The sequence below is a fragment of the Hyperolius riggenbachi genome, chromosome 4 (assembly GCF_040937935.1).
Source record: "Hyperolius riggenbachi isolate aHypRig1 chromosome 4, aHypRig1.pri, whole genome shotgun sequence".
Classification (NCBI taxonomy): Eukaryota; Metazoa; Chordata; class Amphibia; order Anura; family Hyperoliidae; genus Hyperolius; species Hyperolius riggenbachi.
The window spans coordinates 247211226-247236070 of record NC_090649.1 but is presented as its reverse complement, the minus strand read 5'-3'; the positions used below and the strand labels follow the sequence as shown (position 1 = coordinate 247236070).

General features: G+C 44.2%; 1 protein-coding gene across 5 annotated transcripts in view; it reads right to left on the bottom strand.

The window, feature by feature from the left end:
- RWDD2A (RWD domain containing 2A) overlaps window positions 1-24845 on the bottom strand; it is a 45216-nt gene that overhangs the window by 1521 nt on the left and 18850 nt on the right. For 2 of the 5 annotated variants that reach the window (XM_068281551.1, XM_068281554.1), the window contains exon 3: window positions 6519-6746. In XM_068281551.1, coding sequence (XP_068137652.1) covers window positions 6519-6719 — 201 coding nt within the window. In that variant the 5' untranslated portion in view covers window positions 6720-6746. Of the gene's footprint in view, window positions 1-64; window positions 218-6518; window positions 6747-21080; window positions 23763-24845 lie in introns of those variants that run through there. The other 3 variants (XM_068281553.1, XM_068281555.1, XM_068281550.1) reach the window with 3 other exon arrangements.

Genomic DNA, 24845 nt, shown 5'->3' with positions numbered 1-24845 from the left:
ACCAAGGTTTTGCATGGCTTTAAGCGTAACTGAAAACTAAATAAAAACAAAGTATTTCACTTACCTGGGGCTTCTGCCAGCCCCTTGCAGCCTTCCTGCCCTGTGACGTCCTCTACGATCCTCTGTTCTCCTGCCGTCAGCTAGCAGAAGACCCAGGTAAGTGAAATACTTTCTTTTTCTTTAGTATTCAGTTCCGCTTTAAGTAAGCATCTGGAACCTAAAAGAAGGAACCTCTCTTAGATTTTCAAGGAAAAACAAAAATCTTTCTTAACTCTTTGCATGAGTCAAGAGGCGCCAAAAGTGAATAGTGAGGAGCGGCCTTTTAAATACATATTTTTTTGCTTCCTCTCACAATTAGGCAAAGAATGCTTTCTCTTGACCCATTTCATGCAAGACAAAACCTGCTCCATTCTGTTCTTTCTAAACCACCTCTCCCCCCCCCCCCCCCCCAATCCAATCAAAATATTGCAACAACTTACTATTTACAGTATAGGCAATCATCTCTTCAGCGCTCTCCTAGTACAGTTTATTAAATTAATGCAAAATGCCAGACTGTATAAGCAAATTTACTGAATGCTGAATGGGAGAAGCTATATGACTAAGGGCCCTATTTGTACAAATTGTAATGTAAGTGAAAGTACCAATTGGCCCATCTAGGACATTATTTTTTTCCTGCTTCTACCGAATGCGAAATAATTATTTGATCACCTGTTAAATTTGTACGTTTGTCAACTTACAAAGAAATTACCAGGTTGTACCCATTGTTGGATCAATCTACTTTATCCCCTTTTGCATGATGTTCTCCACACAAGTTGAAAGTCCTTCTTACTAGTTCTCAACTAGTTGATATCTGGCGAGCCCATAATATTGGCTGCAAAGAGTACACATTTTTTTTCTCATTCCCGTCAATCATATGCCAGGCTTGACTATGTGTTTATAACCGCTGTTATTGCTGCTAACTCAATGTCTGCGATAACCATATGGTTCCGGTAACCCTTCTACTCAGTCAGTGCACAAACTGACTCAATACTACAAGCCTACTCACTGCTACAAACTACATAATAGCAAATGTGCAGTGGAAACATTGCCCTCCAGCGTTAATACATTTTGAGGAATTTTATATATAATTATTGGGTCATGCGCCTGATGTTGACTCCGGCTCCCTTAAACATGGTTGTCAGGGCTGCGGCTCCCCTCACTTGCAGATAAGCAGCAGTTCACTATAAAAGACCCTATTACTATGGAGGTGGTATCTGCTTCCAACTCATCGTTTAAATTGTCTACGGCCCCTGGCCCTGGAGGTTTCACTCCTCAGTATTACAAAAAGTTTGCAAATATTGTGGCGTTCCCGCTTTCCTCATTGTTTAATGACGTCTTGCATGATATTAAGATCCTTGCTCTGAGGTTGTGGTCAATGGTTGGGTGCCTGGTTCATTATAATCAAACTGGATTTAGTCCAGGGCAGCAGGGAAGGGATATGACAATGTCGTAGGTTGGTGGTGCATAATATACTGGATGCAGAATGGACACAAACTGGGTGTTTACTACTAAGTCTTGATATCAGCAAGACCTTTGATTCGGTTGGTTGGCAGTATACTGTCACCTCTATCAAGAGTTTTGTTTTTTCTGGTCCCTTTTTAAAAAAAATTCCCATTCACGTTCATTAAAATCGCAGGAATTTTTACGCAATTTTTACCGCGATTTTAATGAAAGTGAATGGGAGAAAGTTTTAAAAAGCGCTAATCAATCATGAAGTGCTCAGAAAAGCGCTTATAGTGTGGATCCGCCCCTACAGCAATGCTCAAAACTTGGAGTAAATACAAAACATCCTGGTTGGGTCATAAAACGGTTTTGTTGCCCAAGATTTTGAACCCATTTAGAATGTTACCTATCTCTTTTCCAAAGAAAGAACTTTTCCAAGGCTCCCCTTCAGGCACATATTAAAATAGTCATATTTGGGATGATAAGCCAAAAAGGGTTAGGGCTCAGGTTTTATACAGAAGTCAGAAACTAGGGGGTGGTGCCCTTCCCAGCCTCTGGCATTATCTTCGCTACTAATCTAGGTCAAATACTGGACTGGGGCCTTTCTTCTGCACTGCCCCCTTGGTAGAAATTTGAAGCTAGTAACAACATCTCCCTTTTTTTGTCTGTCCTTAATTTCAGTAGACAATACTCGGATGATACCACAACTGTCTAAGCTAAACAAGGTTATTGCCAGTTCGCTAAACTATGGCAGTGTTTTCTCAGTTTGGGTTGGCGCCCCGCCCATCTTTCAACTTGTCCTTCCTTGATGCAGGGCAGTAAGGAGACTGTGAGAGAATAACTTACAGTATCTTATCTGTCACAGCGGGCTTAAACGTGGAGCAGCATCTCCATCCTTTCGCTTTCTGGCCAAGCTGAAAAATCACAGCACATGATTGTGGAGGCGGAGCTTCACGGTCAGGGCCGAGCTTATCAACAATTTGGGGGCGGAGTTAAGTGTCTGCACCCAGGGTAAAGGACGGCCCAAATGCCCACCCAGTCTCTTCTGTCCCGGATTTGAATAGTGTCTCCCTGTATTTAGGGCCTCAGGTAATCCTGGATCAGGATCGTTGTCTGTGAAGCTGCACATTGATATATGTGCACATGGCAGCTTAGAGCTGTGTTGCTGACTGCAGATTGTTGGTCTTTGTGTGACAACACAGGTCATAGCCACAACAGCCGGGCGGTCCCTTAAATTACCCGGGACACAGTGCCCAGCTGAAAGCTTCTAGGGAGAACACTGGCCTTTTGGGGAGGCCTTCCATTTTTGCCAAATTAGACACTTTTTCATCAAATGATTGCCCTCTCCACCTGCTACGGATCTTACTAGATTTGAGAACTCGTATCAGGGGTGTTGCTAGGATCCTAAGGGATCCGGGGCACTTTAAGGCACTCCAGCCAGAAAATGGGTGTGGCCATGCACCAAATGTGGGTGTGGTCATGTGTGGAGCCAAATTTACATGATCTTAACGGCGGTCTAGGTAGGCCTGCCTAGCAAAATGTTGGATTAAGCCCCCCTCTCCATTAAAGGAATACTATTGATTCACATATTTTTTTCAATTGACACAGGAATTGTTTGGGAAGTGCTGCTAAGGGCTGTTTCACATTAGGGCAGATTTTGTGCGTTAACGCAAACGGCAGCCATTTGCGTTAACCAAGGTAAGATGAAAGTCCATAGACTTTCATTTTACCTTTCACACTCGACGCTGCGTTTCGATGCGTTGCGGTTCCGACGACCCCGGGCGCAGTTTTTCATCCAACGCACCCGCGAGCTGGCGTTTTCCGTCGGGTTTAATTACCAGCTACCGCCGCTGATTGCGTCGCACCACAGATACCCGACGACACACCGCAGGCAGACAACGCGTGCAGGAGAATGGCTCCTGCACGCGTTGTCTAATGTGAAAGAGCCCTTAGTACTGGTGTATACATTTTAGTAGCAACTTCTTTGTTTACTGTTAGCAAAATACTTTCAAAGTTTACTGACGCCAAAACTGGCGGCTGACTGAGCCATGAGGAGAGGGGAAATTCCCCTCACACTTGATCAGTGAACTATATGTGAACTCTGTGTGTGACAGAGAGAGAGAGCTCCCAACAGCTGCAGCTCCTGTGTCCTGTGTTTCTGACTGACCTGTCTGAAGGAAATGTAACTAATTGTCACAGCTTTTTCATACTGTTTTTGCTTTCAGAGTTTGATATGTTTGATATTTGCTTTCTGAAGTCTGATATGCAACTCTGGCTGTGCATTGAAGCAGACACCCCTTCTGCAATTGATTTGTCCCAATATAGTTAAATCCTACCCTCCATAAATTACAGCTTTTGCCTCTGATATTTAACATGAAAAGTAGGAAAATGTTTACACAGCTACTTAGGCATTATTTGCACACTGTCATTTTAGAACACTTGGGTATCGATAGTATTCCTTTAATAAAAAAAAAAAATCAAAATGCAGCATATCACATAAATAGGCAGTGTCACTTAAACATAACTAGGCAGAGTTACCTGGCTTCTGTACTGCTGGCTTTCTGCTGAGTGGGCTGGCCTGTCACCAGGTTATCTGGCAGTTCCCCAAAGCATTGCTTGACTTTCTAGTGTACCCCCTCCTATGCTCGCACGGGTCTCCCATTGAGGTACCACAACTCCCAGCATGCCCCCGTACAAAAACCACAGCTCCCTGCATGCCCCCATAAAGGTATCAAAGTATGCTCACATAGAGGCACCACAGTACCCAGCACAACCCTGATTGATGCACCACAGCACCCAGCATACCCCCGATTGATGCACCACAGCACCCAGCATACCCCCGATTGATGCACCACAGCTCTCAGCATGCCTGCCATTGAGGCACCACATCTGACTCTGCCTGGGGGAAATCCGGAGCACGTGCACTGATCTTTGGGGCTAGCAATGCCCCTATTGAGCTGGGAGCACAATAGCTTTGGTTGGGGGGGATGTCTCCACAGTAGTTAAATTTAACATTCTCAATGACACCCCCTTAAAAATTACTGCTCTGGTGTTGCTACACACCAAGCCTGATTACATAAGTTTTACCCCACTGTCTCACCTGAGTGTTACAGAGGGTGTGGTGGGGGGGCACCTGTACTTCATTAATGTCTCTGTCCCGGGAGCCTTTCATGTTATGTATCCGTTTATGCTTTTACCAGCAAATTGCAATTAAATGCCCCTAACCTACCACTTTAGTTACTTGATATTGACTGATAGGATCTTTTAGGCTTGGTCCACACTTGTCCGTTCCAGATCAGATCCATTTCAAATGGATCCGTTTTTGTAAATAAATATTTTTTTTCCTCCCAGTTTTCTTTAAAAAGACCTTTTTGTAGCCTATATTTCCAGACCGTGGAAACATATCCCCAGCCCTGGCCATGGGTGGGGGGGCTGCCATGCTGGACGGGGGGTGGACGGGGGGGGGTTTGCAGTGGACGGTGGGGAGGGGGGTTGTTCGCGCGCGCAGCCTGCACGCGATCTCCTGCAGTAGCCGGCCCCAGGACTTGATGCCAATTGGCGTTAGGCGGTCCTGGGGCTGCCGCTGCGGTCATGCCCATAAGTGTGACGTGGTTTTAGGTAGTTAAGCAGAAACTAGCTGGAGGGGGAGCGGGTAAGGGGGGAATCAGGTGAGGGAGGAGGGATGACCCCCCTCCTCACCTTCTACTGCAACCCCCCGTCCTGGCTGCCACCCCGTCCAGCATGGCGCTCCCTTCCCCACCCCACCCATAGGCACGGCTGGGACACAGAAAACCGATCCTTTTCTGTGCCCAAAACTGCCTGTGTAGAGGGGAATCCGTTTTCCTATTGCCCATCACTACCCCTGCATGTATCAGGATCTATATGCGGTCCGTGAAAATGCAGCAAATCCGGACCTCCGTTTCAGGTTTTGAAAACGGGTCCTTCTAAACGCAGACAGATTAGTTTTTTGTTTGGGTAAAGACGGCTGCTATTTTTAACATTGCTATCCGTGGCTCCGGTTATGATCAGGTTTAAAATACGGAGCCACAGGTACTTTTCCGGATCTAGTGTGAAGCTAGTCTAACACCAGTATTGAAAACCTAATCAAATACCAGGCTATCTAGGAGGAATAGATAGCCTATAAAGGGTTTGGAAATGCTGTTGTGCCTTAACCTCCCTGGTTTGGACCTTGGCACACCAATCAATTGTTGAATATCTCTGCATTTTGTGTTATTTCATTTAAAAGTCTGGCTGTTTCACTAATTTTTGTTGGACTTTTTTTCCATTCTGGCTGTACCATGCAAAATTTCTTTTTATTACTTGTTGATGAGCTGTATTGTTTTAATGCGATGTACTTAAAGAGACACTGAAGCGAAAAAAAAATGATGATATTATGATTTGTATGTGTAATGTATGTGTAGCACAGTCCAATAGTCCAATGTGTACACATTCCATAGAAATAAAACATTAAGATCAGATACATCAATGTAATTGTTTCCAGTACAGGAAGAGTTGAGAAACTCCAGTTGTTATCTCTATGCAAACAAGCCATTAAACTCTCCGACTAAGTTAGTCGTGGAGAGGGCTGTTATCTGACTTTTATTATCTCAACTGTTCCTGGACTATTTACTTTTCCTCTGCTAGAGGAGAGGTCATTACTTCACAGACTGCTCTGAAAGACTCATTTTGAATGCTAAGTGTTGTGTAATCTGCACATATTATAGAATGAGGCAATGTTAGAAAAAACACTATATACCTGAAAATAAAAGTATGAGAATATTTTCTTTGCTGCTAATCTTCTAGTAATTATTCATAGTACACAACCAATTCACTATATCATATTTTTTTTTCGCTTCAGTGTCTCTTTAATGCTATGCATATCCTTTATTTTTAGAAGATAAAGATCATTTAGGTCCGATAGGTAATGATTAAGTTATTGGCAAATGAATGGAGAGACCGCTGGTATGTTAAAATTGCTCCTGTCCTCAAGGTGAAAACAACCAGCAAGCTGCAGTGGTTAATATAACAGTTCTTACCTTATGGTCATCAGTTTTAACAATCACTGTAAACTCAATCGATGGTGGCAGAGCTTGATCAATTCCTTCTACATACTTTCTGATTAGGGAAACGGAATTGACATCATTGAATATAATATCTTCTTTGTTAGGGAACATGGAAAGGAGCATTTCCATCTCTAGTAGCTGAAGCTCAAGGCATTCTTTAATAGTGGCAGTCATAATTAATTAAACCCTTGCCAACCGTACCTAGGATAAAATAAAATATATTACAGTTAAAATTAAAGTGGAACTAATATCAGAACTTCCTCTCTGCTACAAAAGATTCAACACATCATAATAACCTTCAGGGGAAAAAAAATCTTCATTGCAATTTATAGTAATCATAGAAATACCTTGAGTTTTAAAGAACCACTATCGCCAAAAATTGTAAAATTGAAAATACATGTAAACACATACAAATAAGAAGTACGTTTCTTCCAGAGCAAATTGAGCCATATATTTTGTTTCTCCTATGTTGCTGTCACTTACAGTGGGTAGTAGAGATCGGACAGGTTTTGGACTAGTCCATCTCTCCATGGTGGATTCTCAGCATGGCCTTTATTCTTTATAAGTACACTCCCTGAAAAGAATATGTACAAAGATGCTGCTGGCCAGCCTCCCTGTTCCCTGCACACTTTTTTTGGCAGTTGGACTACTCTGCAGCTTGGATCCAATTCTGTTGAATGGTAAGGATGAGTTGCCAGTTTCACCAAACACTTTTACAGGTGAACTGGGTAATTTGCAGCTCACCAGAGTTTGCAAAATGTCACACAAGTGTTATGCTGAGCCTGAGCAGGGAGTGTAAGAGAGCTCTGCTACCTTCCCCTTATGCAGTGTAGTGTAATGGACAAGTGCTTAAATATATTTAACACATCAGTCTCTGCGCTCTGTCCTACAGGCTCTCTGGTCTACTTATGGCTTGTCCATGGTGAGGTCATTGTGGGTAACCCAGGGAGTCAGAAGATGTTCGGAAGGCCCAGAAGTGCTTAGACAGATGAGTTAAATACACTTACCCAATGCTCCACTGTTTCCCCCCCTCCCTGCATTGAGCTCAACATCCCCCCCCCCCCCCCCACACCTCTGCAGCCCAGAATTTTGCAGAACCTGGTTCACAAACTCCCGAATCTGTGAGGAATTCATGAAACAGTTTGCAAATCTGGAGACGGTTTGCAAATCTGGAGGCAGCAGGTTTTCTCTTCCTTATTACATAGAAGCAGAGCTTTGCATTTAGAATGCATGCAATCTTAGTTGCAGCAATACACTCCTGCTTAGCACATAAGTGCGTCCATCATAATAATATAAATGGACAATGAAAAGTGTGTATACTACACTAAAGGTGGCCATACACTGGTCGATGTGCCATTAGATCGACCAGCTGACAGATCCCTATCTGATCGAATCTGATCAGATAGGGATCGTATGGCTGCCTTTACTGCAAACAGATTGTGAATCGATTTCAGCCTGAAACCGATCACAATCTGTTCAGCTGCTCCTGCCGCCTGTCCCCCCCCCCCCCCCCCCGTATACATTACCTGAGGCTGGCTCCGGGGCGTCTTCTCCGCACTGCACCGCTGTTCTTGCTCCATCCCGGCGCTTCCTGTGTTACTCCGTGACCAGGAAGTTCAAATAGAGCGCCCTCTATTTCAACTTCCTGGTCACCGGAGTGACACAGGAAGTATAAGCGTACACTGGGACATGCGGAAATGCGGTGCAGCGAGGAGAAGAGGACCCCGGAGCCAGCTTCAGGTAATGTATACATGCTCGGATCGGGCCCGAATCGTACGCCGCAAGCGACGCGCTCCTACCGCCGGGCGATCGAGGGTAATTTCCCGCACGGCGCGATCGACGGACCGATCCGATTTCGGGAGGGAATCGGATCGGCGGGTGCGTTTAGCGCAAGCGATTGGCAGCAGATTCGATCCCAGGATCGGATCTGCTGTCGAAACGGCCGTGAATCGAGCCAGTGTATGGCCTGCTTTAGGGTCCTGTCACACAGTTGCTGTCAGTTATTACTGAGCAAACAACCTAATGTCCAGGATTCCCTATGGGTCAGTTCACAATACATGCCTTTTAACTGAGGCTAGGGTCACATTTGCCAAAAATCATGGGCTTTTTCTACAACGGACAGCTGTTCTGAGCTGTCTGCTGGCCAGAAATGCTGATTGGGCCACTGGAAATGCTGCCATTTTCCTGCATTCTCAAGTGTGACCCTACCCTGAAAGTTTTCACAATGCACTGCTATGGAACAACTGATCAGTTAAACACATCCGTTTTTCAGAATTCAATGTGAAAAAAGCCTAATTGTTTGATGCACTGTTTGATGAACACCCTTGAGCAATATTCACCAGTGAATTTCCATAATGCATGGCTCAATGTGTTTTGGGTGCAAGGCATTGAAGCTTCATAATGTGTGACCAAGCTAGGTTCACACTTAACTAGCTTCCAAACAGTACAGAGTAGTGTAAGGTGTAGCCAACACACTGTAATTGATCTGGCAGATGTCTTTAGGTCACTTGTGCTGTCTGGAACTGATGCATTTCATCTACAGGCTGCTATGAGAAATGCATCTTTAGACCAGCATTATCTTGCAGGTCTAGAATTTGCATTTTGCTGCTGAGCTGTCAGATCAACAGATGTTTTAAGCCAGGGCTGTGGAGTTAGTAGGTAAATCCTTTGACTCCTCAATTTCTGGAACTTCCAACTTCACTGCAGGGATGGTCAGTGAGATGTAAACTAGTTCAACTTCATGGAGAATTAGGGCAAGTTCACACGGGTGCTTGCATGACATTTACCGCCAGCCACGGAGCTCATAGTTTAAGTGCTGCTCATTCAAAGAGTCATTTACCGCAGTTTAGATCAACCAACAGGTTGCTTCCCACCACGCTCCCGTGTCCCTCTATGGTGGTGGAGAAACGACAACAGGTTGCTTCCCACCACGCTCCCGTGTCCCTCTGTGGTGGTGGAGAAACGACATTCAACGTTAAAGCAGCCAGAAAATATTCCAGTAAAGGCTTTTCTGGATGATGGCAGAAAAGCATTTAACCGAGATGCTGCCTGAAGCGTGTGTGAAGCGGCCCTAGAGACATTATGCAAATTTCTACAACTTGCAAAACAAAAAACATGCCGATTAGATGTTTCTGACTAAAGTCTGACTGCACTAGTCACATGCTTGTTTCAGATGTGTGATTCAGACACTACTAATGCCATAATGATCAGCAGGACAGCTAGGCAACTGGTATTGTTTAAAAGGAACCTGAGATGTGAGACCCATGAAAGCTGCCATATTTATGTCCTTTTAAACAATATCAGTTGTCTTGCTGTCCTGTTGATCTTTCCGGTCAGTAGGGTGTAAAGGTGCGTACACACGCACTACCGCAATGAACGTCAGACCCTCCCACTGGGCGGGCATTCCAGCGACAGTAGTGCGTGTGTACAGTCTGTCAGGCACAATGATAAGGCTGTTTCTGAACAGCCTTATCAGTCCGCCGATGGCGCGTACACGCGCTCAACTGTTGGGTGAACGTCCGCCCAGCGGCAGGGTCCGGCGGACCTGTCCTTGCCGGCGGTAGTGTGTGTGTATGCACCTTTAATCTCACACTTGAAACAAGCTTGCAGCTAATCTTGTCAGATTAGTCATAGACATCTGATCTGCGGGCTTGTTCAGAGTCTATGACTTAAAGCATTATGCTGGGAATACACGGTACATTTTTGAGCCATTTAGATGGCTCGATTGATAATTTCCGAGATGTCCGATCTCCCGCCCGATCGATTCCACGCTCGATTTCGCATAGGGAACAATGGAAAAAGATAAGAAAAACGAATTGAAGATGTGAGTGTTCTCACATGAGTGATGAGTTTTTTTCCAATCACAAACGCGGGTCCTGAACCATTTTCAGAGTATTTTCACTTCAATGGAAGGTATAGGAAAATTGCTAAGCGCTTTAAAAAGCGCTTGGATAAGTGATTTTGTGAGCGCTTTTCATCACAAAATATATTAAAGAGATTCAGTTCCAGGTCAAAGAGTTCCCTTCCTATTGTCTGCAGGAAAAAAAGCACTAATCGCCAAACAAAAGCTCTTTCAAAAGCACTTAGAAAAATTGGAAATCGCTCAAAAAACATTGGCAAAATAGCTTCAAAAAGCGCTCAGCGCTTTATATTGTGAACAAAGCCTTAAAGGAGTCATCAGGCAGTATTAAAGAAAATAAATACTGCTACTTACCGGGGGCTTCCTCCAGCCCCCAGCACGTCCCTCGCCGCAGCTCTCCCCGCAGCCGTAGTTCTGCGTCTGCGCGATCCGCTCCGGCCCACGTGGCGGTGATTGACAGCGCCGCTCGCGCAGGCGCAGTACAGGCCGACCTGGAGGTCGCCCTGACGTCATCGCCGGGGACCGGGACGGAGCTGCGGCGAACGGCTGCGGGGAGGGACGTGCTGGGAGCTTGGGGCTGGAGGAAGCCCCCGGTAAGTAGCACTTATTTTCTTTAATACTGCCTGATGACTCCTTTAAAGGGACTCTGAGGAGTGCCCGAATTTAAAAGAATACACTTACCTGGGGCTTCTTCCAGCTCACCGCAGGCGGCGAGGTACCGTAGGAAAACCCGCGCATGCGCAGACCTGTCACGCCGGCCGGCGTGATGACACGAAGCGGCCAGCGTGATGACGCATTGCGTCATTAACCAAGACGACCTGGCCGACACCAGGCCCGGGTGACGCCAATAACGGGGGGCCGGCGGAGGCTGAAGGAGACGAGCCAGGACCTCGCCCGCCTAAGCTGGAAGAAGTGCTGTTACCGAAGGGGATCCTAATTGGTATAGGACCCTCCAGATGTGAGTGAATCTTGCTACATTTTAATCGTTGATGTTTATGCTGAATAAAAAGAAATCTTTGGATAAATCCACTGAGAGCCTCCCTTTATCTTCTTGTGCACTGAGTTTGCACTAACAGGTCCGATTACTGGAGGAGAGGGATCTCTGGAGGTGGAATACATCTGTTTGCTTTTATTACCAACATTGGATCACCTAGCGCTGTGGCACTTATCTCATACATTGCTTGTTTGTGAAGTGGAAGGACATTCTTGTCACGGCAGCGGTGACATACAGTAAATGTGCATACTGGGCACACTGGGGCGCCTCTACATCTGATACAATGGTACCAGAACTGCCCATTCATTTGAATGGGAGAACTTTAACGATGAGTGCCACGGCTGTCGTTTACCACCCGGTAACTGTCCGTGTGAGCCAGGTCTTTATAGCCCACCAACAAAACTTGTTGTGCAGGAAACCACAAACTTTCACACATGGGGTAATTAGTGTCTCAGCAGAGCTGAATAACTACCTCTGTGGATTTCCACAAAACATGCACTGTTGGTGGGCCCGGAGGACTGATTTGGGAAGGCCTGCTCTAGAGCGGTTTTAAGATTTTAATGGTAATGACATCTTGCTTTAATGTATGTTACTTTAATGTATTTGTTTTGGTTTTGGCAGAAGACTGTAGAATGGTATTAGCCCAAATGCACTGTGCCAAGCATACTTTAACTAAAATGTGATGAGTACTAGTCCCAATAACAGATTGTAGTCCTTTTCTGTTTTCATAGAGCAAGTGTTCAAAAACTAGTGTTATCTATGCAAATAATCTTGTGGAACAGCTTATAAAATATACAGCTTATAAAATATAATCCCTTTCCTGAAAAATAAATATAAGCCAAAAGGCTATTTGGGGAAATGATTTCTTATAAGGTTTAATTTCAGTAAAGTTTAAAAGGTAATTACATCTGCTACTTTTTCTGCTCAACAAGGCTGAGTTTGGATTCTAAATAGCAGTTGTGACAGTCAGAAGCAATCACATAAATGAGCCAGTGAATTAAACATAAAGAAGGAAAGCCCTTGTGTTCTGTGTTACTAATATTCTATTTATCATAAGTACTACACATACAACTAAATTATAAGGTTATTTCACTTCAGGACTTCAGTCCTGTTAATCCGCTGTATGGTATTGGATATCATGCTGCAGCTCAGTTTCAGGGTGTTGGAAAACTTTTTGTAGCCTAGGCCAGGGCTTTTCAACCCTGTCCTCAAGTATCACCAACAGTGCATGTTTTACAGAAAACCACACACAATCACAGGTAAGGTAATTGGTGTCTCAGCAGAGCTGATTAACTGACCATCAGAGAGTTATCTGCCATGAGGAGTCCTTTCCAGTGACAAGTATGAGAGACTGTGAGAACGATAACACTAAATTTAATACACCTGCTCCCCATTCATATCTAAAACCTTTTAACACTAACAAGTAAGATGACCCCGGGGGAGGGAAAATGTCTAATTGGGCAGAATTTTGACACTCTTAACTTAGAGGTGTACTCACTTCTTTTGCCAGCTGTGTAGACATTAATGGCTGTGTGTTGAGTTATTATGGGACACCAAATGTACACGTTATACAGCTGTACTGCTTTACATTGTATCAAAGTATCATATCTTCAGTGTTTTCCCATGAAAAGATGTACTAAAATATTTACAAAGATGTGAGAGGCGTTCTCCTATTTGTGAAACATAACGTTCGCCGCGAACTGTTCGTCACATCACATATATAATTGTATTTCTTGATTAACCACCCTGGCGTTCTGATTAAATCGCCAGGGTGGCTGCGGGAGGGTTTTTTTTAAATAAAAAAAAAACTATTTCATGCAGCCAACTGAAAGTTGGCTGCATGAAAGCCCACTAGAGGGCGCTCCGGAGGCGTTCTTCCGATCGCCTCCGGCGCCCAGAATAAACAAGGAAGGCCGCAATGAGCGGCCTTCCTTGTTTTGCTTACATCGTCGCCATAGCGACGAGCGGAGTGACGTCATCGACGTCAGCCGACGTCCTGACGTCAGCCGCCTCCGATCCAGCCCTTAGCGCTGGCCGGAACTTCTTGTTCCGGCTACGCTGGGCTCAGGCGGCTGGGGGGACCCTCCGGCGGCGATCAGGCAGCACACGCGGCTGGCAAAGTGCCGGCTGCGTGTGCTGCACTTTATTTGACGAAAATCGGCCCAGCAGGGCCTGAGCGGCAGCCTCTGGCGGTGTTGGACGAGCTGAGCTCGTCCAGACCGCTCAGCAGGTTAACCACTCTTACCACTGCTACAGTATATCTACATCCTCTGTGACTACAGCGAAGCCATGAGGACGTAGTTAAACAATTTTCCCCTGCAGCCCAGCTGTGCATGCCCAGGCATGCTCCTGAATGTGCTTCTCCCCCCGGCACCATCAGCTGCAGTGCTAATTGGTAAAAGGAAACATATTCCTTTATAGCCAATTAGTCCCCCCCCCGATAACCAATCACTGCAGTAGCCAACTGCAGTGATCCTTCATCTGCCCCCCTCCGTGGCCAGATCGTTTAAGAAAAACAAACAAACAAACAAACAAAAAAAAAAAAAACCAGTAGAAAGCAGCCTGTCTTAACTCGCCTGGATCCTGCGACTATGCTGCAGCCCGCACCTTCACTTACCGCTCTGCAGTCAGCCCCGTACTGCCGAATATCCGGGTCTCGGCTTGACGACTTCAGCAAGCTGGGACCCAGGTATTCGGCATCACGGGGCTGACTGCAGAGTGTTGAACAGAGGCTCGGGCTGCAGGATGGTCGCAGGTACCAGACGAGGTAAGACGGGCTGCTTTTTTTAAAATGATCTGTACACGGAGGGGGCTGCCTGATTGGAAGGGGGGGGGGGGGATCTGGCTAACCATACCAGGTGAGAGGGGATATTTAAAGGGGGGGTGTTGACCTCACTGGGGGACATCTGGGTAACTGGGGGGATGGGGAATCGAATGTGGCACATCTGGGCACCTGGGGGGCCATAACCTAATACTGGGGGCAAAAATGGCTATAATTGGGGAACATTAATCCAAGGGACACATCTGGCTATAATGAGGGGTGCTAATCATGGAGGCGGCAAATACAAGAGACACATCTGACTATACAGGGGGGTGGGCTGAAATTGGGACACATCGGGCTATACTGGGGGAGAGGGCTGATACTGGGGACACATCTGGCTATCAATACTGAGGAGACATAAAACTGATGGCATGGTTTTTATCACAGTAGCAATTATTTTAAAACTGGAGTTGGTAAAAATAATGCATAATTTTTTTCCCCTCTTTTCCCCATTAAAATGCATAGAAAACAACTTTTTTCTTGGGGCAAAATACCCCCCTCCCCCAAGAAAGCCTAATTTGTCTTGAACCCCCCCCCCCCCCCCCCCCCCGATATATAGATCATTTAAGAGTCGTGAGTAGTGATAAAGTTATTGCTGATTAAATAGGAACATAGCTAAAATGTCAAAACTGCTCTGGTCCAGAAGGGGGAAACAAGGTCTGGATGCAAAGTGGTTAATATACACAGGTTGTGCTTGGTTCCTTAAGCACTTAGGTCTATCTGGACAGATATATCTGTCCAGAAAGCCTGCCCTGCTGCCTGCGATCGTGCGCGCTCCCGCCGCCTTCCGTTAGCCCCGAGATCAATGGATGGGAACTAGGTTCCCATTCATTGATCTAAGTCCCCGGCACTTCTGTACAGTCCGCAATAATCCCAGGCAGGCTGAGCAGTTACCCCATACAGCCTATGGGGGAGCGCATCTGCCCCGGGCACCAGCCGGACCACGCTGGATCATCAGTGGACACTACACTGCCCGCTCCCCACACGTGATCCAGCAGCAGGTGGGAACAGAGCCTTGAAGGACAACTGAAGTGAGAGGACAATGGAGGCTGCCATATTTATTTCTTTTTAAACAATACCAGTTGCCTGGCAGCCCTGCTGATCTATTTGGCTGCATATAGTTTCAGAATCGCACCAGAAATAAGCATGCAGCTAATCTGGGCAGATCTGACAATAATGTCAGAAACATCTGATCTTCTGTATTGTTGTTCAGGGTCTATAACTGAAAATACTAGATACTGAGGATCAGCAGGATAGCCAAGCAACTGGTATTGCTTAAATGGAAATACATATGGCAGCCTCCAAAACCCTCTCACTTCAGTTGTCCTTTAAAGTCTATGTCCAGTCTCCATTGCAGCTCACACTCATAACGTGTGCATTATGTGTCTAAAAATAGTAAGTGTGGGTGAGTAGCGGATGTGTTGAGGGAGAAGTTCAAGAGGAGGGGAGAGGATTGAGAGAAATCTTGCAAGCGGGAGTGGAAAGAGGTGATCAGGGAAGAAGACAGAAGGATATCGTTAGCAGAGCGGAGATTGCGTGTAGGATGGTATCTGGAAATAAGTTTATTTAGATAGGAAGGAGCTATGTTGTGGAGAGCTTTGTAGGCGAGAGTAAGAATTTTAAATTGTATCCTTTGTGTAACTGCAGCCAGTGAAGGTACAGACAGAGGGGCATTGGGCTGGAGAAGTGGGAGGAGAGGTGAATGAGTCGTGCAGCAGAGTTCATGAGACTCTAGCGGGGCTAAACGGTTGGCAGGGAGGCCGCAGAGCAGAGAGTTGCAATAGTCTAGTCTGGAAATAATCAGGGCGTGCACCAGAAGTTTGGTAGTGTCCTGTGTTAGAAAAGGGCGGATGCGGGAGATTTTTTTTAGGTGGAGGCGACAAGAGGAAGATAGTTTGTCAATGTGTGGTTTGAAGGAGAGACTCGAGTTCAAAATTACACCTAGACAGCGAGCCTGGGGGACAGGTGTTATGGAGGTGCCATCAACAGAAATAGTAATGTCTGGCAGGGGCATTGAGTTGTGGGGTGGTAAGACTACTATTTCAGTCTTTTCCATATTTAGTTTCAGGAAACGGGAGGACATGAAAGAGGCGATTGCATTGAGACAGTCTGGAACACGAGCTGTTAAGGTGTCCAAGTCAGGTGCTGAAATGTAGATCTGGGTATCGTCAGTGTATAGGTAATATTGGAAACCAAAGGAGCTGATGAGTTGACCAAGACCATATGTGTAGATAGAGAAAAGGAGAGGTCCGAGGACTGAGCCTTGGGGAACTCCAACAGTGAGGGGATGTGGAGAGGAGGTGGTGCCGGAGTAGGCAACTCTGAAAGTCCTATCTGAGAGGTAGGAGGAAAGCCAGGAGAGAGCAAGACCCTGAATGCCCATGGATTGGAGGATTTGGAGAAGTAAGGGGTGGTCCACTGTGTCAAAAGCAGAAAAGAGGTCTAGGAGGATAAGAATAGAGTAGAGGCCTTTAGATTTAGCAGTCGCCAGGTCGTTTGTTACTTTAAGTAGGGAAGTTTCAGTTGAGTGGCTGGGGCAGAATCCAGATTCAAGGTCATCAAACAGAGAATTAGCAGTGAGGTGACGGACTAAGTCAGTATAGACGTGGTGCTCAAGTTTTAAACAGAAGGGGAGGAGAGATATAGGTCAGTAGTTGGGCAGGGAAGAGGGGTCAAGAGAAGTTTTTTTTGAGTATAGGCATAATAAGGGCTTGTTTGAAGGAGGATGGAACGATGCCTCTGGTGAGAGATAGGTTGAAGAGGGAGGTTAAGGCAGGGGAGATGGTAGAGGATAAGTGAGTAATGAGGTGAAAGGGCATGGGGTCAAGAGGGCATGTAGTGGGACGTGATTTAGAGATGAGAGAGGAGACAGTGAGTTCGGTTAGTGGTGAGAAGGTTGTCAGGGAGGATGTAAGGTTTGGGGAATTATGGAAAGAGGAGGCTGCTGGTTAAAGTTTTTTCTGATATTGGTGATTTTATCACTAAAGGAGACCAAGTCCTTGGCTGAGATGCAGGGAGTGGGAGGTGGAGGTGGGGGTCGGAGGAGGGAGTTGAATGTAGCAAAGAGTAGTTTAGGGTTGTGGGAGTGTGAGGAGATTAGTTAGGAGAAGTATGAATGTTTGGCTGCTGTAAGGGCCTGTTTGAGTGTGTGCAAAGCCTCTTTGTAACTGTGAAAATGCTCAGGCAAGTTATTTTTTCACCAGCGCCGTTCAGCTATTCGGGAGTGGCGTTTCAGTAGTTTGATCTCCTTGTTAAGCCAGGGTTGTCGAAGGGCCCGGCGTTGGTAGACCGTGGAGGAGGGAGCCACAGAGTCAATAGCTGAAGTTAAGGTGATGTTATAATGATCTGCTGCTAGTTTGGGGTCAGTAAAAGAGGATAGAGTAAGTAGAGGATGCAGAAAGGTTGATAGTGTTTGGAGGTTGAGATTGCGAATGTTGCGGAACTTGTGTACAGAAAAGTGTCGTGGGGATGTGTAGGGGCTGGATGGAAGGTTGTTGAATTTGAGTAAGTTATGATCAGACAGTGGGAGGGAAGAGTTGATGAGTTCAAATAGGGAACAGCAACTAGTGAAGATTAGGTCGAGTGTGTGGCCTTCAGTATGGGTTGCAGTGGTGGGCCAAAGTGTGAGGTCATGGGAGGTGTTAAGTGACAGGAACTTGGAGATGCAGGATAATTTAGTGTTGATGGGGATGTTGAAGTCCCCTATGGTTGTTGTCAAACACAACCAAGTGGCCTTTGGAAGGTAAAGCAGAGTGCCAAAAAAGGGCGGTGGTACCAAAAGTGTCAAATTTTGCATGACAAGTTTCACCACCTCAGCTTTTGAGTGACAGCAGCATCATTTTGCATAAATTCGCTGCCACTCTCTAAACACCCGAGATACTGTTAGGCAAGAAAATCCTAAGAGTCGTTGTTTCAGAGATGCTACCACCAGCTCTTCTTGCACCAGTGACCATCCCTCATTCAAAACCACTTACATCTTTCGTCCCACCCATCTCGACATCAACTTCCGTAAAAAATAATTTCATCCAAAACTGAGCGTTCCTTATATTAGCATATATAAGTGCGTTGTTATGTCACTCTACGTCACTGTTGGACTAGTTTACTTACAAATAAGGGGTGTCTCTAATTTTTGGGCCACTTAGTGTAAAATGTAGATTCTTCCTAGAGTAAAAGTCTCTATAAATAACTTTTTTCCTGTCTGTTACTTACAGTAGGTAGTGGAAATCTGTGAAAGCAGAAAGTAGGAAGGCTGACCAGCATCTTTGTATAGATCCTTTCCAGAGAGTGCTTTTGTAAAGAATAAAGGAGATACTAAGAATCCCCTATGAGAAGATGGGCAAGTCCAAAATTTGTCAGATCTGTAAGATTTTTAATACCTACTGTAAAGGACAGCAATACAGGAAAAAATAACTTATAGTGCATTGTAATCTACATTTGATATGTATGTATTCATTCTGGTGATTCTTTAACCACTTAACGACCAACGTCAGCCAATAGGCGGATGCAGGTCACAGTGGTGTTTCCATGGTTTCATGTTAGTTCACGGAGGGTGTCTCCCAGCAGGACATCCCCCTAGTGGGGAAAAAAAGGGGGGGGGGGAAGTCTGGTCGCCCTGGCTGCTTGCTGATCTGTGCTGTGGGCTGCAGGAGCCCACGCTGCACAGATCAGTGGAAACAAACCCGGTCCTTAAAGGATACCACAACTGAAATGTGACATAATGAGATAGACATGTGTATGTACAGTGCCTAGCACACAGATAACTATGCTGTGTTCCTTTTTTTCTTTCTCTGCCTGAAAGAGTTAAATATCAGGTATGTAAGTGGCTGACTCAGTCCTGACTCAGACAGGAAGTGACTACAGTGTGACCCTCACTGATAAGAAATTCCCCTTTTTTACCTCTTTCTTGCTCTCAGAAGCCATTTTCTGCTAGGAAAGTGTTTTATAGTTGGAATTTCTTATCAGTGAGGGTCACACTGTAGTCACTTCCTGTCTGAGTCAGGACTGAGTCAGCCACTTACATATCTGATATTTAACTCTTTCAGGCAGAGAAAGAAAAAAAGGAACACAGCATAGTTATCTGTTAGCTAGGCACTGTACATACACATGTCTATCTCATTATGTCACATTTCAGTTGTGGTATCCTTTAAGTGATTAAAATTAGAGGAGTCGGAGTTGATTTTTGTATCAACGCTACAGCCCTGGTGTTTATCAGTGTATTTCCTGCTTTTCCTCGCCCTTTTGTGTCTGGACTCACCTCATAACAATTTACAGCTTTTTAGAGCAGGGTTCCCCAACCCTGTCCTCAAGGCCCACTAACAGTACATGTTTTGCAGAAAACCACAAACATTCACAGGTGAGGTAATTAGTGTCTCAGCGGAGCTGATTAACTACTTTTCTGGATTTCTGCTGAAATGCTGCCAACGTTGCGATTATGTTCTGGTGAAATGCTACACACAGTGCGATTATTTTATGGTGAAACATTGCTGCGTTATGGTTATTTTCTGGTGACAGATTGCCACATTACGATTATTTTAAGTGAATCATTGCTGCGTTATGATTATTTTCTGGTGAAAGATTGCCGCATTACTTTTATCTCATGGTGAAACATTGCTGCATTACGATTATTTTACGGTGAAACATTGCTGCGTTACGATTATTTTCATCAGGGGGCACCACACGGGGGGGGGGGGGGGGGGGGGGCGGCATAAATTTTTTTTTTGCCATGGGGCCCAGTCATTTCTAGCTACGACCCTATTTGTAGTACTTGCTAACCATTGACTGAGGCAGAGATCACCCCTGTAGCCACCTATAACTGCTGGTAGATATGGGGAGCCACATATGGTTGCTCACAGATGTAGGAGACCACCCTTACTGCTGGGAAGTATTGGGGGGAGGGGCACATAAGATTGCTAACAGACATTAGGAGCTACCTATACTTGCGGGCAGATATTTGGGTCCGCCTTTAATGCCAGGTAGATACTGAGAGCCATGTATAATTGCTAACAGTGACCAAGAAGCCACATGTGATTGCTACCCAAGGTGTGAGTAACCTTATAAGTATTTTAAGATTGAGGGGCTCAGATGAGGACAACATGGCCACACTGCCACTCACCTGGCAATTGTTCCAAAAGAGCCCCCCTCTGCTGCCTGGGTCAGTCCTGCCCTGGCTGATTACACAAAAGGGATAAAACACCACTAGAAAAATGAAGGAAGATAAAAGCTCAACCATGAACATACTTATTCCTTCCTTTACTTCCATAGTAGCTGCCTAGTACATAGGATGAGAGACACAACTTTCACAGTTTGTCAAGACCCCACCCAGAATGCTTGTGCTGGTCATCCCATGTACAGTGCTGCTATAATGACTGAAGGACGAATTTCATCCTCATGTTTGAGCCTTGACTTCATCTGTTCTTTGTTGACTATGAAGGTAGGAAAAACTTACTAATTTCCAAGGAAACACAGTTAATTTTTTTTAAATAATGCAGTAAAACTGTTAGTTTTTATCACTTATAAGTTTGTTATTAATAACCACAAAATTAAAAACAATATATATTCAGAGAATATCAATATCTGTTTTAGAAAATAACAATTAAACATACTGTACATTAAAAAAATAGAGCTATAAAAATTACAGTGCCAATAAAAAAAAGAGTGAGGTTAGTGTTTAAACTCCTTAATCCCAGTGCCATATCTGCTTTTAAATAACAAGCAAAAAAAAATGTAATCTTTACTGAGATAATCCAAATCTTTAAGGTAAACCTGAGATGATGTTTAAAAAAAAAAAACAAAAAAAAACAATTATGCATACCTGGGGCTTTCTCCAGCCCCCTCCAGGCTGATCACTCCCTCGCTGTCCTTCTGCGCCACTTGGACCCTCCGCATTTTGTCTGGAAAGTCCTCTGGTCTGGGGCGTGCTGTGCATGTGCGGTCGCACTACAATAACTGGGAGAGTTCTGCACCTGTGCAGTACTACTGTGTAGGTGCAGAATGCTCCTGGCCATAGGAGCGCACAGCCGGACTGGAAGAATTTTTGGGGAAAACTGCGAAAGATCCAGGCAGTACAGAAGGATGGCGAGGGAGTGATCAGCCTGGAGGGGGCTGGAGGAAGCCCCAGGTATGTATAATTCTTTTATTTTACACCATCTCAGGTACACTTTAATGTCTTCGCTGTAACATCTCTTCTATATATCAGGCTTTGGTACAGTTGAAATGTTTGATTGTAGGCTGAAGGATCTTGGTTCTCATGTTCTAATTAGAGTGCCTTGACAAACTTTAAGGGTATCTTCCAAAATAGAATTAAGAAAGTCAAAATTCTTCTCGTACACATTTCTATCCATCCATTTTCTTTTTCCTTTAGGTGCTGCAAATTTAAACCTGAGACTACCAAGGGCTGCACTATCTTCATGTTCTCTTCTAACTACTACCTTTGCTCGGCTAACATTGTTGTTTGCCAAGACCGCAAGGATTGTTCTGCACTCCAAGCTGTCCACTCCAAAGTGGGTTCCTTTTGCATGAGATTTTAATACATTAGTATGAAATACCTCAAGAGGGCCAGTATGGCATGACCAAATTAAGTGTTTTAGATCTGAAATTAATTGACAGTCATTGACTATCGAGTGCAGCTTTTCATAAGCAGGAGTTCCTTCACGAAGCCAGATACCATGATCTTCCTCTTTGTCGGTGATTGGATTGTGAGAACATTTCTCAAGGTTTCCATCCTCTAGCCATTCATGTTCATTGATTACATGGTGCATTAAAGACCTCCAGTGCCCTCTAAGTTTTTCCTCATCGTTTCCACAATACTTAATGGACCACGAAAGGTGGTTAACGATCGTATCAATCCAGGGAGTTAAGCTGGCACAGCTTTTTTGCATTGATGCTTCCCTTAATTTCTTGGAAATGTGTTTGGCATAGTCCCAGACATAAAATTGGTGATTGATGTGTCCAAATTTTTCACGCATGACATTTCGTATTCCGTCATGTCTGTCAGATGCAAAGAATAATATGTCAAGTCCGTGATCAATTGTCCTAGACATGCACATATCAAATCCTAATTTTTCCATGGATACCATGGACGGACACCTTGTGGATTGCACCACTTCAAAATCTAAAATTTTGCCAGATACAGTATCCATTAAACTATAGACACAGTATTTTGCCCTATTTCCCTGGCTATCATATTGTCCATTTCCAGCCACTGTTAAGGGTTTTCCAGTGAACTGCTGTAGAAGTTTGTTTTTTTCTTTTAGCCATGCCAAACGTATACCTGGAAAAGCAAAATTCCTTTGATAGGAGTGGAATGATTTTTCAGATAACTGGACCATGCCAAATGTTTTAAATAAATGGAATAATTCTGAAAAATGAACTCCTGTACAAATTATCGATGTAGCCAACAGTACATTTCCTGAATGATAACGTTTAATTTTGGGCTGTGATTCGAAAATCTTAAAGCGATGTCCATTTTCACAAACTGCTCGTACAATGACAGCTGTTCCCTGAAACTGCTTATTTATTTTCACAATTTTTTTGTGACACAATGCAGATTCTTGACATCTAACTTTATTAATTAGTTCATCAAGACAAGATTCGAATACAATTAATTTTCTCATTTTCACTAAATTGGGAATAAAATCCTGGGGTTCTACATCAAAATTAGACAAAAGGGTGTCCCTAAATTCAGGTTGCAGTGTGATATCTGGTGTACCTTGTGTAAAGTCCAATGGTTTAACATCCTCATCTCTGTCTCTGAGATCTTGAACTGTTGTTGATGCTGTGAAGTTTTGGTCTTTCTGTTCCTGTGGTTCAATTTTTAAAGAGGGTATTTGAACTGAAAATGTTGACTGTTGCTTCTGGCTTTCATGAAATTGCTCTTCAGTATCAATTCTTTTTCTTTTATTTAATTGAGTAATTGGAATTTGAGATGGACTTTCCTGCAGTATTTTTAAGGTTGGAAGAAAAACTTGTGATCCAAGTGGAGCAGTGTATTGAATATTGCAACGATAGCGATGTTCAGTCATACCTATATCAGATAGATTATACTGAGTTTGAGAATCAGCAAGACCCATTTCCTCGGTTTGTGTTGATGAATCTTTTCTGCTAATCTTTTTCTCTTGTGTTCCACAACGGTTACATTTGGGGCAAATATTTGAACGCTCAGTATTTGGTGGCATTTCCATTACTTTTTGCCTTTTTCTTCCAAAAGACATTACGTGTTCCTCATTTATAAGAATGTTATTTTGAGAAGGTGGGAAAATTGTTGGTACTGAGTCTTTCAGGAGTTTCTTTCGTTTTGGCGTGTTTTTATAGCAATCCGGACTAAAATGTGATGAACATAATCTGAACACATCAGTGTCCTTACCCTCCAGAATTTTGCTTGAAAGAGCTTCCAGATCTGTAAACTTTTGACCTGTATTCAATAACCATCTTCGTATGTTTTCTATGGTGGTGGGAAAGCTATGCAAGATGACAACTTCTTGTGAGATGGATTTTCCTTTTTTGTTTGGACAGCCCTCTATGACACAGTATGGCATTACTGTTTCTCTGCAAAGATATTTATAGATACATAAAATTCAATATTAATTGTAATATAAACATTTTGAACCAAGTATTTAAAGAATTTAATTTAGAATGAACAATACAATTTAAAAAAAATATTTTACAGTACTTTTTATGTCTGATTAATGGCAATAGTTGTCCAGCTGCAATGTAATGAATCACTTACTTTTGGCCCACTTTTGGGGGTTCAAAAATTCAGCTTGCTTACGAGTATATACGGTAATACATTACAATGTCAAACTGAACACACACACACACACACACACACACACACACACACACACACACACACACACACACACACACACACACACACACACACACACACACACACACACACACACACACACACACACACACACACACACACACACACACTTGAGGTTGCTATTCATGGACGAGTGCAAGATCTGTCGTGTCACAGTGGTTGAGATATGTGAACTGCATCAAATGTCACGTGGAGAAGGAATGCTGTTTAATGCTGAAAGCGGGAGTGATTTTTCCACGATTACACGCAGAAAAAAAAAATCACTGGGCACTGCAGCGATTTTTCCCGCGATCGTGTTTATCGCTTTTATAGCACTGAAACGCGATCGCCTGAAAATTGTGCAGGCTACGCATTTGCGTTTGGCAATTTGCGTTAATCGCCGGCGATTAAAGCAAATCGCCCAAGTAAGAACGGGCCCATAGGGTTTAATAGCACTAGCCCTTTAAAAAGCTCTAGCTTTTAAGCATTTTGCTGAAATCGCCGGGAAAACGCTCTAGTGTGAATGGGCCCTAAGGCTAAATAAATATGCCTAGACCAAACTAATGTTTGATCTACTTTTCCCTCCTGTACCTTCTCCCAACTGACTGCTTACAGCTCTGAGCTGACAACAGAGTTCAAAGAAGAAAGGGACTTCCAACTGGAGTCTTAGAACAGCAGGAAGAGAAAGACATTTGGAGCTCTACAGTGTTTGTATGTATCCACGTTGTGTGATTATATGTGTGTGGATATATATTATATTTTGTCTGGAGTATTCTGTGAATCCAGTGAGGTTCTCTCAGTTGAACTCCAGTGTCGGAAGG